The following is a 16,288-nucleotide window of genomic DNA, read 5'->3' on the forward strand; positions in this document are numbered from 1 at the left end:
ACTAGCTCTGGTTTAATACCTGTGTCCTTACTACAATCAAAGAAAATCAAAACCAATTGTATGAGGTCTCTGCACGGCCACAGAAGCAGAATTTTCAAGCACCACACATTCTCAAAGTAGTTCTGTATGCTGGTTTCACTCAGATCAGCTAGTACTCACAGCAATGGGCACACTTGCACCTACTAGGTCTTGAAAGAATCTGCTTGGCATTGTCAGAAATATCTCTAACTCTGATGCCCATTTGTCAATTCACCTAAATTATGGAGAATTTAATTGGTCATAAGCTCACTAAGTGTCTCTTCCTGCTGACTTCTGGAGAACAGCGGGGATGCATTCAGACCAGAAGGCTGACCAGCTTTGCTACTATTATTTTGCATTAAAATACCGTCAAGCTCTTCATGCATTTGTCCTGAGCTGCCTTTTCTTTCAATATGTACCACTTGCATTTTGTACACGAGTTCATAATTCATGTTCTTTTAGCTTGATACACATCTGCTCCACCTGAAGGTCTAAATGCCTTCTAGCCCAGAAACTGGTCTGAGTAGGTAGGTTACTTCCAGAGGTAAGCATCTTTCAGATCTCATCTTTCAGATCTTATCAAGAACAGGTCTCAAGTTATGAACTCAGGTCCTGTCCTTATTGACTACACAGAGATAATGCCAACTCACTGTTGTTTTTTTTTTTTTTGCCATCCATAGTGATTTGAGGAAGATTTATTTCTTTATATCTGCAAATGGTCACATCCATCGATTAATCTCATGCTTAACATTTTACTTGACTAAAAAGAGTGCTAAGGGCCAATGAGCCCATTTCCATTTGTGATTACTCCAAGTGCCCTCCCTCTCCACAGCATCTGAAAGGATACCCGTACTCACACGTACTGCTTATTCGTAAGCTATATTCATCCCTCACATTAAATGCACCAAATACTATTCATGGAAAGTGCTACAGGGTTAGATAACACTTCTTAGGCACAGAAAATAAAACTAAAAACCATGTGAAGATACCTCCAGCTTGGATTTAGGGAGGGCTTCCAGTTAGGCTGCCAAGCAGAAGACTAGTAATTGTTCCCACAATCATTAAACGGATGATTAAAATAAAAATGATTAGAACATGTTGCTGCTGACCCCGTCCAGATAAACTGCAGAAATATACATGCTGTTGAAATGTAAGTAAATGGCTTCAAAAAAAAAAAAACCCACTTTTGTAATTTGCAGGGTCAGCACTGCTAATTCATAGCAAGACCACGGCACACTGAGGAGCACTTTAAAATTCTCTAAATATATACCACCATACAGACTCTGCACACTATGACACGTATGTACAATAATGAAACAACATGGACACCTTCGTCTACTTATTTGTAATGACATCTCAAACAAAACCACACAAAATAACACTTCTCGGGTTTAGTAGAAGGTGGGACAGAACAGGGAATGTATTTTGCCCCATTGATTAGAGTGAACAAAAGTGGCCATGATCTTAACACCTGGGAAAAGTCAGGGCATGCACAGCTGGCCGCGAGCTGGTCACACATTCCTGAGGTTACAATTACAACCAGTGTTCTCAAACCAGGCTCACTGACGAGCAGTTGCAGATGGCCAAAATGCTTATGTGTGGAAATAGCTTTACTCAGCAAAATCTTAGAAAAATAACGTATCAATAGGAACACTTGTATATGTAGATGTAGCATTTTCTCAGTGATGTTTTCTTCAGTTAGCCCACAGGTCATGTAATATAAACTGAAAACAGGAAATCTTTTGTGTTGCACGCCATATATATCACTCGGTACCAGAGTATCGCTTTCTGCAGCAAGCAGGCTTCCCCTGCAGTTGAAGCAGGGAAGCAGGCTGCACACAAGGTCCCATTGCCAGGTCTGCCAGCACTGGGTCAGATCTGGGCTCCACGTGTTGGCTTCCTGATGGGGCAAACGGGTGCAGTGCTGCTCCCACCCATGTACACAGCGCCATGGTGCAGACGCGGGGGTGAGCAGCACTGAAAGCCATCAGGTACAATTTCAGAATCTCTACAAGTACCTACTTGCTCCCTCTTAAGTAATAACTTTCTACAAAAACTGCAGTGATCAGAACTCAACCAAGGTAAAATCAGAAACACGGCCTGCTGAGGCACAACTACATAGAGCTTAATTCCTAGCTATTTACTGAACCATCCCTGCAGGATGCTCCTTCTGTCAGGTTGGTTACTTGGGAGCCACTCAACCAGGTGACATATTCTTTCTTACGTACAAGATGTCCAAACTTCAGCATAAGAACAGCTCCAACTGTGCTAAAATACAGGAGGGAAGAAGCACTTCAGTGCAGCACATACCTTGAATTTGATGTTTTCAAACTCCTCAGTTGAATGTCCAGCAGAATCTTTATCCGAGTTATACCTCGCACCTACAAATTATCAGGCTTCCCACCAGAGGAGCCAGAGCAAGTAACCATGGAAGAATTATCAATTAAGATTTCAACCAATAGACACCAATGTCTGTTTGGACGACTAAATGAATCTTGTTTTCTAGACAAAAGAACAACTACCTTTTCCAACACAAAATATGACAAAACCCCTTCATCTGAGTGCTATTACAAACATTCTAATTGCAGAATTTTCCCTATAAAAACACAGGAGAACAAATGTACAAGAACATCGCTCATCCCTGCTGTCCTCTGAGCCAGCACCTCGTTGCTGGGATTACAACGACAGACATCTTTATGCACATGGTCAGCAAGACCAAAAGGTCACTATGGTTTTAATTTACTATTTGCCATAAAACTCCTATTGCAAGCAGAGTTGGCAAACGTTTCCCAGACATTGCACGTAACTAGAAGTCAACAAACTGCAAAGTTAGGTTACAAACCACTCTGTGCAAAGTCCTTTTAATAATTTCTGATCCAAAGCAGCCCAAGGCCCACCTCCCCAGGTGCCACCACACTCTACACTGCACTCCTTCACAGAGACAGCCCCTATGAAGATCAAGGTATTTTGCTAGGATCAAGTGAGCAAGGCCAGACTGTTGGACGGCCATAATCATAACTTTCTCCTAAACTAGCAGTGCCTGCACACAACACTTGTTATCATTTAACTTAATCTTTTTAATAAGTAGTTTAAAATCTATTTCCTAAATTTGAAGGTTAATGACAGCGGGCATCAAAACCTCCTGAAAGAGTTTGCTGTGAGATAAATTTGAACTGGTCTGTTCCCTTCTGCATATTGAGATTTTCAGAGATAATTTTATTCAGCTTGTAACTACCAGCACAAATGCTGATTCTAAATATATCTGCTGAACTCTAAATGACTTCTGTTTATAGAAATAGGACATAACAAGCCATTAAACGCTCCTTACAACAAACTGCCCTGTGCCAAAATACTTGTTGCAAATTTTTAAGTTAAAGACTCAGGCTGACAAGGTTAAGAAAACTACTAAGACAGTTATTATTGCAATACACTGTACCTTACAAGTCTTCGTTCAGAATTTTAGTTTTAATTCACACAGGCTTGCCAATAAACTAAAAACCTGCCAGTGCTCGAGACTATGATTGCTTAGCATGATTTAAGGAGTCAGCACAACACTTTCTTGCTATACAGCATCCAGGTAAATGCAGAAGGAGCAGCGCGCACCAGTTTAACAAAAGACTGCACAGTTTTGGTGACTCTTGGTACCATTTGTTCTAAAACTTCAGCCCACAGGATTCTACAAAGAGCTCCTAATTAGGTGAGAGTTAAGCACAGCCAACCATTAGCCATTACGTTCAGACCAATTACGCCAAAAACCTAAAAGCAGAAGCTTAGCTGCAAGAACTGCGTTTCCTGTTCCCCCACCACAACTCTGCATCCAGCTCAAGCTGCTGATGGTGTTGTGTAGGAACTTCCATAACCTAACAGCAGTCGGTGCACTTTTCAGCGTATAGAATCATGAAGGTGGAAAAGATCTGTAACATCATCTCACCCAAGCGCCCACCTACCACCAATATTGCCCCCTAAACCGTGGTCCTTAATATCACATCTACACATGTACATCTACAGTAAAGCTTGCTAACAGTACAAAAGGTTGCAGTTCTGAAAGGATGGAGTCCACCTTACTGCTCTCTCATAGTCGACGCAAAAATCACACTTACTAGCAGATGTCAGCTCAAATCCATACTCTCTGAAGGAGCTGGCAGTGTTTTCACATGCTCAGAGGTTGCAGCAAACAGCAGAGTTACAGCTCTCTTAAGTGGCAACAGATCACAAGCAAATAGTTTTCAAATGCAAAGCTTCAGAAGCAATAATGGCAGCAATGCTGTGTGAAGCAGGATGCTACCTTGGGGGAGAAGTAACTGAATCCCTCTGAAGAGGGAACATTTTCTAGAACTAGTTTCACACATCTGAGTAACTACAAACAGGTTCTTATACTAATTTATACATACCTACACTGCCAGGGAACAGAAGTTTTAACTAAGTAAGAGTCAAACTCTGTTTGTTTTAAGTGAAGAAGAACAGAAATCCCATAGCACATTGCTTTGAAAGAATCTATTTATAACTAGTCAGTTCTGGCCCAAAGTTTGACAAGAATCACTCCTCACAGCTGAAACCATTTGCCTTTCAACAACTACTTTATATGAAATAAACCCAAATTATTTCCAGAAGGATTTTCCTTTACTTTCTCCAGAAGTTAGATGACAGGACTTCTTCTAAATCTACTGAATGAATATGAGAGAGTTCCTCCTATTATTTAATCGAGACAAATTCTCTCATCTCTTGTTAAGACCACTCATTCACCTTGTGGAAACAGTACCGGGCTAATAAGTACAGGGAAAGACACAACATCTTTGTTATTTTATATCCACTCAAATCATTTTAAGACTCGGCATCTTTACAATCCTCCAAAAATGAGTGCAAACTGTACTTCTACCAATGTCATTTTCTCACTGGACAACCTGAGAAGTGAGCACTCCTATAAAATCACCTCTAGCAAAATGGTTGCTCCTTGTGCCAATATTCTAATTTGAACAGGCACTGTAAGTGCAGAGACATGAAATACCGGTTATTTAAAACAACAAAAATGTTATGATCCAATTACTGCCGAGTTACTCCATGCATGAATGAACAAATTGACCTGAGTTTGAATACAGTATTTTAATAATGCAGCTGCCATATTCATTGGTCTTTACGTTTCCTGAAAGCTAATCTGCCAAACAAGTTATAGAGCATTAATCTTCTGTGCTTCCGTTCTTGGAGTGCTGAGTTAGTAAAGCTCCACAATTTCACGTGATTTCACTGAAATGTTGTTTTCCCAAAATGTGTCACATTCACAGATACCATAACTTCAAGACGAGCACATTTTCATTCGAGGAACTATCAACTCTGAGGAGGTGAGTGGCAAGTACCCATTTCTGCACAATCTCAGGTCAATTTCGGAGCTGACTTTTAAATACTTGCTTTAGCTACACGTGGTGTCCACATTTGCGAGTCATTTTTTCCCATAAGCCATCAGAATCATAGCTGTTCTGTACTTACATGACACATCTGTCTCAAGGCATACAGAAAATAAGCTTGGGTTGAAGCTATTTTCACACAGAACAAAAATTCCCATGAGCTACCTAAAAGCCTCATTTGTACCACCTTATGAGTGCTGCCCCAACGTGCAGTGATGTGAAGTGCTGGATCTAACAGAGTCTGCTCTGGCAAAGCTTTACCCACGATGCCAAGCAGCAATGGAGGGTGTAATTACCAAGGAAGAAATAAGTATTGAAAAACTCAAAGTTCAGGGCCGTTTTGGCTGAGTAATTCCAACAGAATTGTCAGTAAAATTACTGATGTGCAAAAGGACATGTCATCAATTGATAAAAACTACAGTGCCATTGGATAAACATTTACAATGTCAGATACGTAGATGATAAACAAACCCCTGAGAATTCTGTAGCTGCAGATGACAGCACTACTACAGTTAATATTTAATCACGAGATTGTGAGAATGTTCAGTAGTGGGGGACAGGATTAACATATTGCTTTAAAACATTCCATTACTTTCTGCATCTGTTTACTGATAATAAAAGAAACAGCTGTTCTAAATGTAACATTAACAGGTGTAAACCATTCATTTGAGATTTTAAAACAATAATTCTCATCTATTTCCTCTGGAGCTATTTTGAAATGACATTACGAGCACCCCTCCTATTAGCTTACACAATTAACTAGTAATTGTTTAAACTCTTCTCATGTCCGCCAAACATATACATGTGGAGTTAGCTTCCTTCTCGTTTTGTGCAAAAGGCTCTGTTCTTATGCAGGGCACATCCTGAACTAATTCACCAGATGTGTTCCATAAAATGTTTGGTCACACTATTCAGCAGCTTTCCTTTAGCAACTGTTCTATATCAAATTTACTGTAAAAAAAGCATCGTAATTATGAAGTAACACTGTATCAAATTCACAGACCTAATACCTCACTATGCGTAGTTAAACTATGAATGATAATTGAGCTTGAAATTGTATATTTACTTTAAATAAGTCCTCCAAATCATCTGCAACAATGTGTGCTTAATTCGAAGCCATTAACAAAAGATTTAACATTTCCACATTTATACTCTTCATAATTTTAGATATGATACTCTGTGCTTAAGGAGGAGGAGAGAGAGAAAATAAAAGCCACTTCTGGTAGGTTTCCATTTGAAAAATTAAATGAACATCCCTTAAGCTTAACATAAATCTTAACCCAGTCTGCTGAATACTGAATATAAAAGAAACAGATTTTTAAACTCTTCAATATTACTATTGTAGCAAAAAAATAATAATAAAAAAAAGCAACAAAAACACCACCAATGACAAACAACAAATGCAAAGCTGTAGATTTGTCTAAGAAACATGCACACAGAAACCCAATCAACCAGAAACCAGGCCAGATTACAAAAGATACAACAAGTTCTGAAGACCAAATATTAGCAAATCTTTCAAAAAAAAAAAAAAAAAAAAAAAACCACAACAAAAAAAACCACCAACCAACAACAAAAAACCCTGTTGTCCTTGATGCTTACTTCCATGAAAGTAATACTAGTACATTTGTAAGGAAATTAGAAAAACAACAACAACAAAAAACCACTAGAAAACGCATGAAAACCCTGCAACTGAAGAATTATCAGTTGTGCAATCAGAACATTGTTTGAAGGTATTGGTTCCATTGCTAGACACTTTCAGTAATCCATACTGAAATATAGAAGAGCCCATTTTAACAACACGCACCATAGAATTTGCTAACAATTATTGACTAAGGGCTCCTCAAATAAGTCACCATCCCCCTGGTTTTGCAATTATTCTCTGAACTGGCACTGCTCATACTGAAAGAATAGAAATATATATCCATGGAAATAATCCAATCCCTTCACATACACACTTCTTAACCAACAGGAAACAAACTTCATTATTAGAACTCTCAATACATTTAGAAAAGAAACAAGTAGAAGGTATTTTTGTGTGCTTATATTTACAAGCAGGACAAATTTATCTTCCTTCGGTAAGATTCTTCTGTATTTAAAAAGAAAGTTATTGTTCAGAGGCTCCATATTAAGACAGAACTTCTCAGAATTTGGGGGAGGTGGACACTCGAGCTGGAAGTGCACCAGCACAGCCGGCCAAAAAACACCATACACGCGATCCTTCTGAGAAAAGAGGAAAGATACAGAGAGCCAGAAGGTTAAAAAACCAAAGAAACAAAAAAGCCTTAGTATGGAAAGGCCTACGTTACTGGACAGGAAATGCTGCTACCTGCACTAGGCTTATCTGGGGAAGGGGAGAAGAGCCCTCCATGAGCAGTTTCCCACATGGGAACACATTGGCACACCGCTGATTGCAAGGAGAGCACGGTGCTCCCTCGTCACCAGCCCGGAGCTGCCAGTTGACCACTTTGTCAGGCAGATCTACACAAGAATCGAATGCCAGCAGAGGGCAGTGCAAATACTGGAACTCCCCTGAGATGCCCACAGCCAGCCATTGGCGGTGGAGAGGGGCAGGTCTGAGGCTCCCTGCCTGCTTCACTGCAACCCGTCCTGCTCCAGCTCGTCCTTTAAGGGGAGAGCCTACTAGCAACCGAGCTTTTACACGGTGTTGCACCTCTCCAGCGTTTGTTTTTCCCTCCCGATAGGGAGCACAGTTCAGGGCTGCTGCCCGCCGATATCCCCGGTGCTCTGAGGAGACTCTCTCATGTCACCCGAGGGCTGAGAGACAGCAGACAAGGATCAAAGCTGATAGGCATTTCAGTGCAAGAACCACTGCACCAAAAACACTGCCTGGCTTCCCCAAAACTATCTACAACCATCACCAAGTTCCCCTCAGCACAGCATCAGAACAACTCCCCGTTTCAACTCACAGGCAGCCGCCATTGCTGAGGTGAGGTACAGCCTCGTCCCCACAGCGCCGTCCTGCAGCACTCGCTGCCAGCCCCCAGCACCTCACAAAGACTAAAAGAAGTCTCAACTGAGACCGAAAGAACTCTGCGCTCACCTACCTGAAGGAGATATCTCGAGGTACCTCCGGAGCACAGAACAACCAGCCTGGGCAGGAAGGCAGGAGGGAAGCACACCTGCCCCACAGAAATGCCTGCTGCTCATTTGTTGCCATGGCAACTGAGCCCAGCTCGGCACCTGTGCAGATGCTGGCTGTATCAATTTACCACCCACCTCACCTGTGTACCTTTGAGTGAACAACCGTTAAACTCAGGAACTGCTACATAGGCTAACTGAGATTTATATATATATACACACATACATACACACACACGTAGCACTTACTGAGATTAACACACATACAACTAACTACTCGTCCTAACCAATTAAAATCAGAGCATGCAGTCATTTAATTTCTTCACTTAGTGATCCATTCTCCGTATTGACTTTGGCATTTCTCATGGCTAGGGCTGCTCTTTCAACTGATCCAAACAAGAGTAAAAACAAACCATAACCTCCCACATCCACTGCCACACCAGGATCATGTTTTCCCCTCAGAGCCCAAAGTCACATCTCATTCCTGTGCCTCCATACCCCTCCTTGCTTTCACTCTGAAAATTCACATCTTCTGCAGTGAGTGTCATTTACAGACAATGTGAACCTAGTTTTCCACTCATGCTCTCATTACAAATTAAGATACCTTGCTTGTGCACTCTCTTGTTCCCCGCTCTGTTCTCCTCCCCCTGTCCCTGTGCTGCTGACCCCTCCTTCTCCAATGACTCCTTCCTGCCCACGGGGTTTGCCGTCAGTGTGAGTATATAACCAGTTCTGCAGTGTACTGCTAGGCCTCTGATGAGGCTCCTAACACTCTCTTTAAAGTCATCCCAACACACCAAAACCTGTTAAGATCTTTCACAGCTGGGAAACATAATGCCAATCCAAAAGAAAGGTGTTAGCTGCTTGATCACCCAGCCTTTGGATGCATGATCCTCTTGCTGGTTTTTCAGTCAAGCACATCAACCCCTTGCCTTCTGCATGTCTCTCATGGCCAGGATATTCACAGCTATGTCTTAGGACTCCCTCAGAGTAACAGCAGATATCAAACCTTCTCCAGAAAGAGACTACTGCTTCCCCCTTGACACTTCATTACTACTCTTGAAGGCTCTCACTGCCTAGTATTTCAGCTGTTCTCAGTCTGACATATGACAGGTGCACGAGAGGTAGGGAACAGCAGAAGAGGAACTCACATATTCCTTGTGCTCAAGGAAAGAGGAAGGGAGTACCTTGTTTGCTGCACTTTTGCTGCTGCACTATCCTTCCACGTATCAGGAGAGGTAATAAATACTACTTGCTGTTGCATCGTTCATTAGCTCATTGCTGTTTGGTACAGAGCAGTATATCAATAATCTGCATTTTCACACTATGCATTTCCTTGATACTCTGATATTCTTGCCCACAAAGCAGCTTAGATTCAGGCTTTTCAGCAACCTTTTAACCACTTACCTAGCAGCCACAGAAACACTGCAAAGTTAGGCTAACTCCCATACTTACAGAGTACTGAAATGTGCTGTGACAAAACAATTAGGGACATACACAAATTTACAGGTCATCTTGTTTGAAACTTTTAAACATACGCTTCCAGAGATGTGTTGCACAGAAGGCATAATCTAGTAAATTATGGTAGAAACAAAATGAACAAGTTTACCACCATCAGCAGCTCTTTATATAGCAGATTTCTCCTTAATTATGCCATGCTCTTTTCGACTGAGGACTGTCTGCTTCCAAATGGCAAATGGTTCAAGTATAGCACTGCACTATTGCAGGTGTGTTGACATCTGCTTCCAGTGCTAACCTGTACTCTCATGACTCTGATCCATTCATCTTTTAAATACTAAGCTGGTTTTCATTAATCTTAAGTTTTAGCATTGTACTGAACTTTTAAGAATCACAACTTTGCACCTGAAGGTTAGAAATAATTGGAGTGATTTGCACAGTTAATAGAAAAGCTTTCCAGAGATTGAACTCTAGGACTTCACAAAATTTAACAGTTTACAGATAGAAATCCAACAACATAAATATGTGCCAATAACAACCATATATGGTAGGGCCATATTTAAATGCTTAAATAACTTACTGCTATCTGGCTTCCTTTAAAAATTAACATAACTTGTCATAGTGCAATAAATTTTGCCACGCTCTGTGGAGAGCAGCTTATAACCATATCTAAAACATTTTGACATACTGATATTTTCTAAATCTGCAGTAGTGAGAAAAGCATCAAAGTAGTTGAGAATATTTCTTTAATAAATTCTTTTTAAAAATAGTGGAGCTTTTCTCTACAATGTTAATTTATTTCCATTTCTCAAGTAGCATTTGAATTTAAATTAAAAAAAATATCAAGAAGGTGAACTTTGATAATGAAAAGTAACAATACAAAAGCTTTACACAAAACGTGCTGAGGTTACAGAATAACGATCAAAATTAAGCAAGAGAAATCTGATCCCAAACAAAATGTTCCATTTACTGAATAATTTCCTTGGAGTTATGGCTTGTTAACTTCTGGAATATCTGTTAAGTGATGAAAAAAAGGACGACCATGAACACAGCCTTTATTTTCCCTTCCAAGCTGTTGCTTCATCCTGTAAATTGTGTTTTCTACATCTTCTTTTGACAAATGTAAGGGCAGCTGCCGAGCTAAACGCACTGCTTCTCCCTGTGGAAAGGAAAAACAAAAAACCCAACAGTGTTAAAGTTCTGCTTTGTAACATGTTAACCTAGGGCTATCAGAAAGCATGAATGAAGCACTCACTGGGGAAAGGTCACTGTTTTCCTTTCACATTTATATACTCTGAATCCCAGAAACACAAATTAAACTCTAAACATATCATACTGGTCATTTCCTGCTCTTCTGTGACAGTCACACACAGTCCACTGGTTATGTTGGCACTTTTTCTGTTAGGGTCCCTGTGTTTCTGAATAGCTCAATTTCTCTGTTGGTGACAGTGTTGCCTGAAAAGATTTACCAGTTCACAAGATGTATTCTACACCACAAAATTGTGAACTGGTATAAATTAAACAAATAGTTAAACAAAATATTAAAAATACTATTGTGAAATTTTAGGTCAATGCTGTATTAAATGTATACTTTATACTATTGTCTCACAGTACTAGAAATCAAAAGTGACAGCTAAACACTGCACTACTAGCAAACATCCTCAAAGAATCAGTAGCTTCAAAATTAATTTGTTTCCTGCTGTTATCTTAGGCTGTCATGCCTTCACAAGGCATGAAACCAACATTTAACATTTTTTAATATGAATCTTTTCAGCCATTCCCCCCCAGCCCTCTCTTCCAAATGGAAAAATGATCACTGTGGACCATTCTCTACTTAGGCAGGCTTTTACTTTGACCATTTCTCTACTTTTGCTTCTAGGTTTACCAGAAGATAGCCAAAGAAGAAGATATGCTGATTACTCCAACTTAGGACAGAAATTCCATCTTTGAACACAAAGTAATAGTAAAAAAAATAAAAATCCAGTGCTTACTTTTAAAATTTATCTTCTTCACAAATGCAAGACATATAATTTCTAGGGAATATGCATTTTCCAGCTACTATTACTGCTCAACATTCTTTTGAACTGTTCCTCACAAGATCGCCAACAGCTTTTAATAATGCTTTGATAGTCTCTTAACATACACTTTACTGTACCTTCATATACACACACGCTCTCCTTTTAAACACACAAATCAACTCCATCCCAATCCACCTGACAGACAGGTATTTGTAAGTAGAGAACTTAAGGCTTCCACCTCCAAATGAGGTTACATCCCTGTCTCAATGCTTAACTGACTCTTTCCTTAAGAGTGCATGACAATAGCAAAGGCAGCTGTCAATTTACTGACCCCAAAAAGCAGCAAAAGATTTGTATAATGAATGTTCAAAAGGCTGATATATATTTACATTATATTATATTATAACATTATCACATTATTATTACATTATATTATACTATATATATATTCCATGTAAATATCGGCCACAATAAGTACTCTAATTCAGAAAAACACACAGGCAAGAGCTTGTATAAAAACAAGCTTAACATATACCTTGGTATTCTTTTGAACAGATATCTCAAGAACTGTGGCTTAAGATGGCATTAGTAAACTATCTAGAAATAAGTTAAGAAATTATGGAAAACTACTTCTTTTAGTTATTCCAGCTCTTACTAGTACCGTGTTTATTAGCCATCTCTGTGAATTCATGTCTATTATTGTCTCTGGGCAGACAATTTTATCTACTGCATATCAAACATAAAAAAAAAAAAGTAATTCTGGTTCCAACTGTTGCATAACAACATCTGAAAGAAAACAGCTTAAAGATTCTTCTACTAAAGCACCGTTTCTCTGGCTGCTTGTGAATAGTGCTGGCTGCTGGTAAAGAACACATGGTTTCCTGCAAAACTTAGTCACTAGTGCCTTGAGTAGAGTGGACTTCTGAGACTCAGTTGTCAGCATGCGCTGCCCTTAACTTCAGAAGTTATTGATGCTAACTAAATACAAGCATTTGCAGAAGCATATGGGTTTCACTACATGTGAGACTTCATTTCTTTCACTTCAATGTCTTAATTTCAGTGACAGCTTGCTTTTTTGGCAAAGAAAATTCTCTTTGTCTCTTATCCCCTTTTGGAATGAATCATAGGAATTTTTCTTCGTCAAATGGAAATGGTGCACTTTCTGCTTTTCAGGACATGCAACTCTCTGAGGTTCACACAAGAATTAAGTTTGTTAATTCCTACTTTTCATAAACTAATAACTTAAATCATTTGATTATTCCTTCACAGATCTACTTCGGAGGGAATAAAAGCTTGATTACTGTTCTGGATTCAACTGCATTGAAGAGCTGGAAAGCGATTTTATGACTTCTCTGTATTCTGACAAGGAGAAATGCCTTTCCTTTCTGAAAACTGCATACCCAGAAAAACCCTGTGAGCACAAACTCTCAGCATGTATTAGATCACAATGGATGACTGTTTTGTGGTATGTCTGATGGAAGTATTTTGGTAAGCAATGCAGAGCCCGTACACCTCAGAGAGGATCTGGCACTCTCCTTTTCAAAAGTAACTTCTGTTCAGACAAGAATTACATTACTTACAATGAAAAATTGAAAAAAGAATCTCAACCTTGAAGATTTTAAAGACTTGAGCTCAGCTAGCCAATCTTTACAAGTAAATTGTTATGCCTTACCTCCAAGTAGTTTATCACTTTGAGAGGTCTGCATTCATATACTTCCTTTGCATTTTTATTAACTACTGCATTCAGAATTTCTTTCAAATCAGAAACACCATAATAGGACAGGCAATTAGCCATTCCTTCTATTTCCATATGGCTTTCTGTAGCTGAAGCACCTGAAAACATAAAAAATAAAACAGCAATTTACACACTGCTTTGATTTCTACCCTGGAGCAATTCAGAGGAAGTTAAACAGATCTAAAATCACTTGATAACTTAGTACAGTGAATTCAACGCAATTTGGACACCTTTTTTACTCGTCTTCTGAAATGTGTTTCTTTGTTTCAAAATGATGGTTTGTCCATATTGACATCACAAGCCTACCGGTTCAATTTAATTCAAATCCTCGCTGGTGCTGCTGAAATGCTTAAAACCTTCGGCAGCATTTCCAGCCTTGAGCATAGCTTTAATTAAAGCTTCTACAGCTTTGATTAAAACATAGGTTAAGTTAAATTAGAAGCTTATAATAAAATACAATTTAATTTGAAAATAATTAAAACAATGTTGGCCCTATTTTCTATGTAACCGGTTTAAACATCTGTACAGTTCAACTTCCATCATAACAAATTCGACTTCCACCAAACCAAAAAGCAGTTATTTCTCCCAGCACTGCAGAGAAAGATCTGAAGCCTGCATATCTAAAACCTCAATGACAGACTTCATACACGCTCACGTGACACCACCACAATTTAAAACGAGATTAAATCCTCCCTTTGTTTTGGCCTAAGGTGGGAGGATGGCATACATTCAGCCTGGATCATGAATGACTTTGTGAAATCAAAAGAGGAAACAAGCAGACTGGTATAAACTGGATTAAATTAAACAACTGCAACAAGGGATCGTTCATATTCCTAATAATACACAAGCTATAGTACTAGAAGTATCTGAAGATTTTAGAGATTAAACAAAAATATACATACAATATAAGACAAGACAATGTATTAGCTATTGCAATTAGATCATTATTATCCACGACTGATCATTGTTAATTTGACAGTAAATAAATGAGACTGTAGATGAACAGAAGGACTGTACAGGTTGAAAAGTGTTGTCTAAATATGGGTATGTCATAAAGGTAAATCATGATGATGGAGTTTTTCAGGCTTCGGGTAAGAGATTTTGATCAGAATGGGAATTTGATGCCAGGAACTAAGAATCACATAATCTCATCCCAGCAACATATTTAGCACCACTTCAAATTTGGAATTTTACTTCCTTTTTCATCCAGCATTGCTGTCATCCTCTTCCTCAGGCTGTCTTTCCCTCAGAATCCCAGTCTCAGCTAGTAAAGCCCAGCATATTTACATACTGCTGTGAGCCTGCAATCAGAACCAGCTGAAAGCAACAAAGTTCACCAGTTATTAAAGATGAGGTAGGATCACATACAATGCCAGTATTTCTCCATAAGAAAGGCTGCAAGAGATAGCAGCAAATATAATCCGTTCTTAATCTCCTTCACCACTTCTCTTCATTTTTATGCAATTTCTGCTTCAATTAAAGTAAGACTAACCTCGTGTTGCTGATTCAGATCACTTGCTTATGTCCTTTTTCTACAATAACAGCACATCCTATCTGACAGCTTTTCAATAATTTGCAATATAGGCTACCAAATGCAGGACACAGAACTTTGTTACATTTAAGATTTCCAGTTGAAAAGTTTGAATCCTCACAGCTACCCTTAAAATTTCACAACTGTAAGATTCTGGACGTGCAAAGTGAATTTTTGCACATGCAGTAAACCAGTCAGACACGCTTCCTAATGAGACTGCTTGGAACTCATGGGTTTTACCAATAACAATTTCTCCATATGCAAATTTTGACAGTCAGATTTAACTTCACAATACTGTTCATTTACTTATGGGTCAAATCAGACTTGAGAGCACACCATAAGAACAAATAATACAACGTCTGAAGTCTCCTTCTCTGCTAACTTCTATTTCTCCCTTTCTGCTTATGTTCTTCAGACTGAAAAGTAGCACACTGCATGCTGACTAACATATATTTATCTGCAAGTCTTTGCAGGAATTCAGACATTGGCAACGTTTGATGATATAAGCAGATGTCCAAACCTCAATATACTTGTAAATTTTTGACAAAATATACGTTAAAATTTTTGAGTACTCAAACAGCAGTCTTCAAGCAGTTTCCATAGTGAATTCTGTGAAATGCTTTCCAACTTCCAAGGAAAATATTTCAATGAACAAATAAACTAGTTTTCAACTGACTAAAAATGTGGATTTCTCATTGCTAAAAATTTCCCCTTTGTCTGTCCAAACAAAACATTCACAATCACCTTTGGATAATTCCTTTTCGATGGCCAGGAAAATCTGTTCTCTTCCAGCTGCCACCTAGATTAGGTGACACTGTAAGACTACCTAGCTTACAGACTTCGATCAAAATTAAACTGAAGTAAAGTAGCAGCATGATTTTCCACCGGTTGTTTACAAGCAGCAGCTTGCATTACCAAAGGAAGCAGGTTGGTTGTGTGTTACTGCTCTTTGAAACCTTATCAACACAGTCTTTGTATACATGTAGTTTGGATATGTGTATTCTAACTCGACTCTAACATTTCGCCTTAG

The 16,288-nt window shown here is 39.1% G+C and overlaps 1 protein-coding gene across 4 annotated transcripts in view; it reads right to left on the bottom strand.

Annotated features, from left to right (window-relative positions):
* Positions 1 to 670: 670 nt before the first annotated feature.
* Positions 671 to 16,288, bottom strand: part of PMS1 (PMS1 homolog 1, mismatch repair system component) — a 51,350-nt gene continuing 35,732 nt past the window's right edge. For 3 of the 4 annotated variants that reach the window (XM_052676010.1, XM_052676014.1, XM_052676012.1), the window contains 2 exons: positions 13,665 to 13,825; positions 671 to 11,133 (listed from right to left, as the gene is read on the bottom strand). In XM_052676010.1, the coding sequence (XP_052531970.1) occupies positions 10,963 to 11,133; positions 13,665 to 13,825 (332 nt within the window). In that variant the 3' untranslated portion in view covers positions 671 to 10,962. Of the gene's footprint in view, positions 11,134 to 13,664; positions 13,826 to 14,650; positions 15,045 to 16,288 lie in introns of those variants that run through there. The other variant, XM_052676011.1, reaches the window with a different exon arrangement.

Source organism: Tympanuchus pallidicinctus, unplaced genomic scaffold, assembly GCF_026119805.1.
Source record: "Tympanuchus pallidicinctus isolate F22 unplaced genomic scaffold, pur_lepc_1.0 scaffold15, whole genome shotgun sequence".
Taxonomy (NCBI): domain Eukaryota; kingdom Metazoa; phylum Chordata; class Aves; order Galliformes; family Phasianidae; genus Tympanuchus; species Tympanuchus pallidicinctus.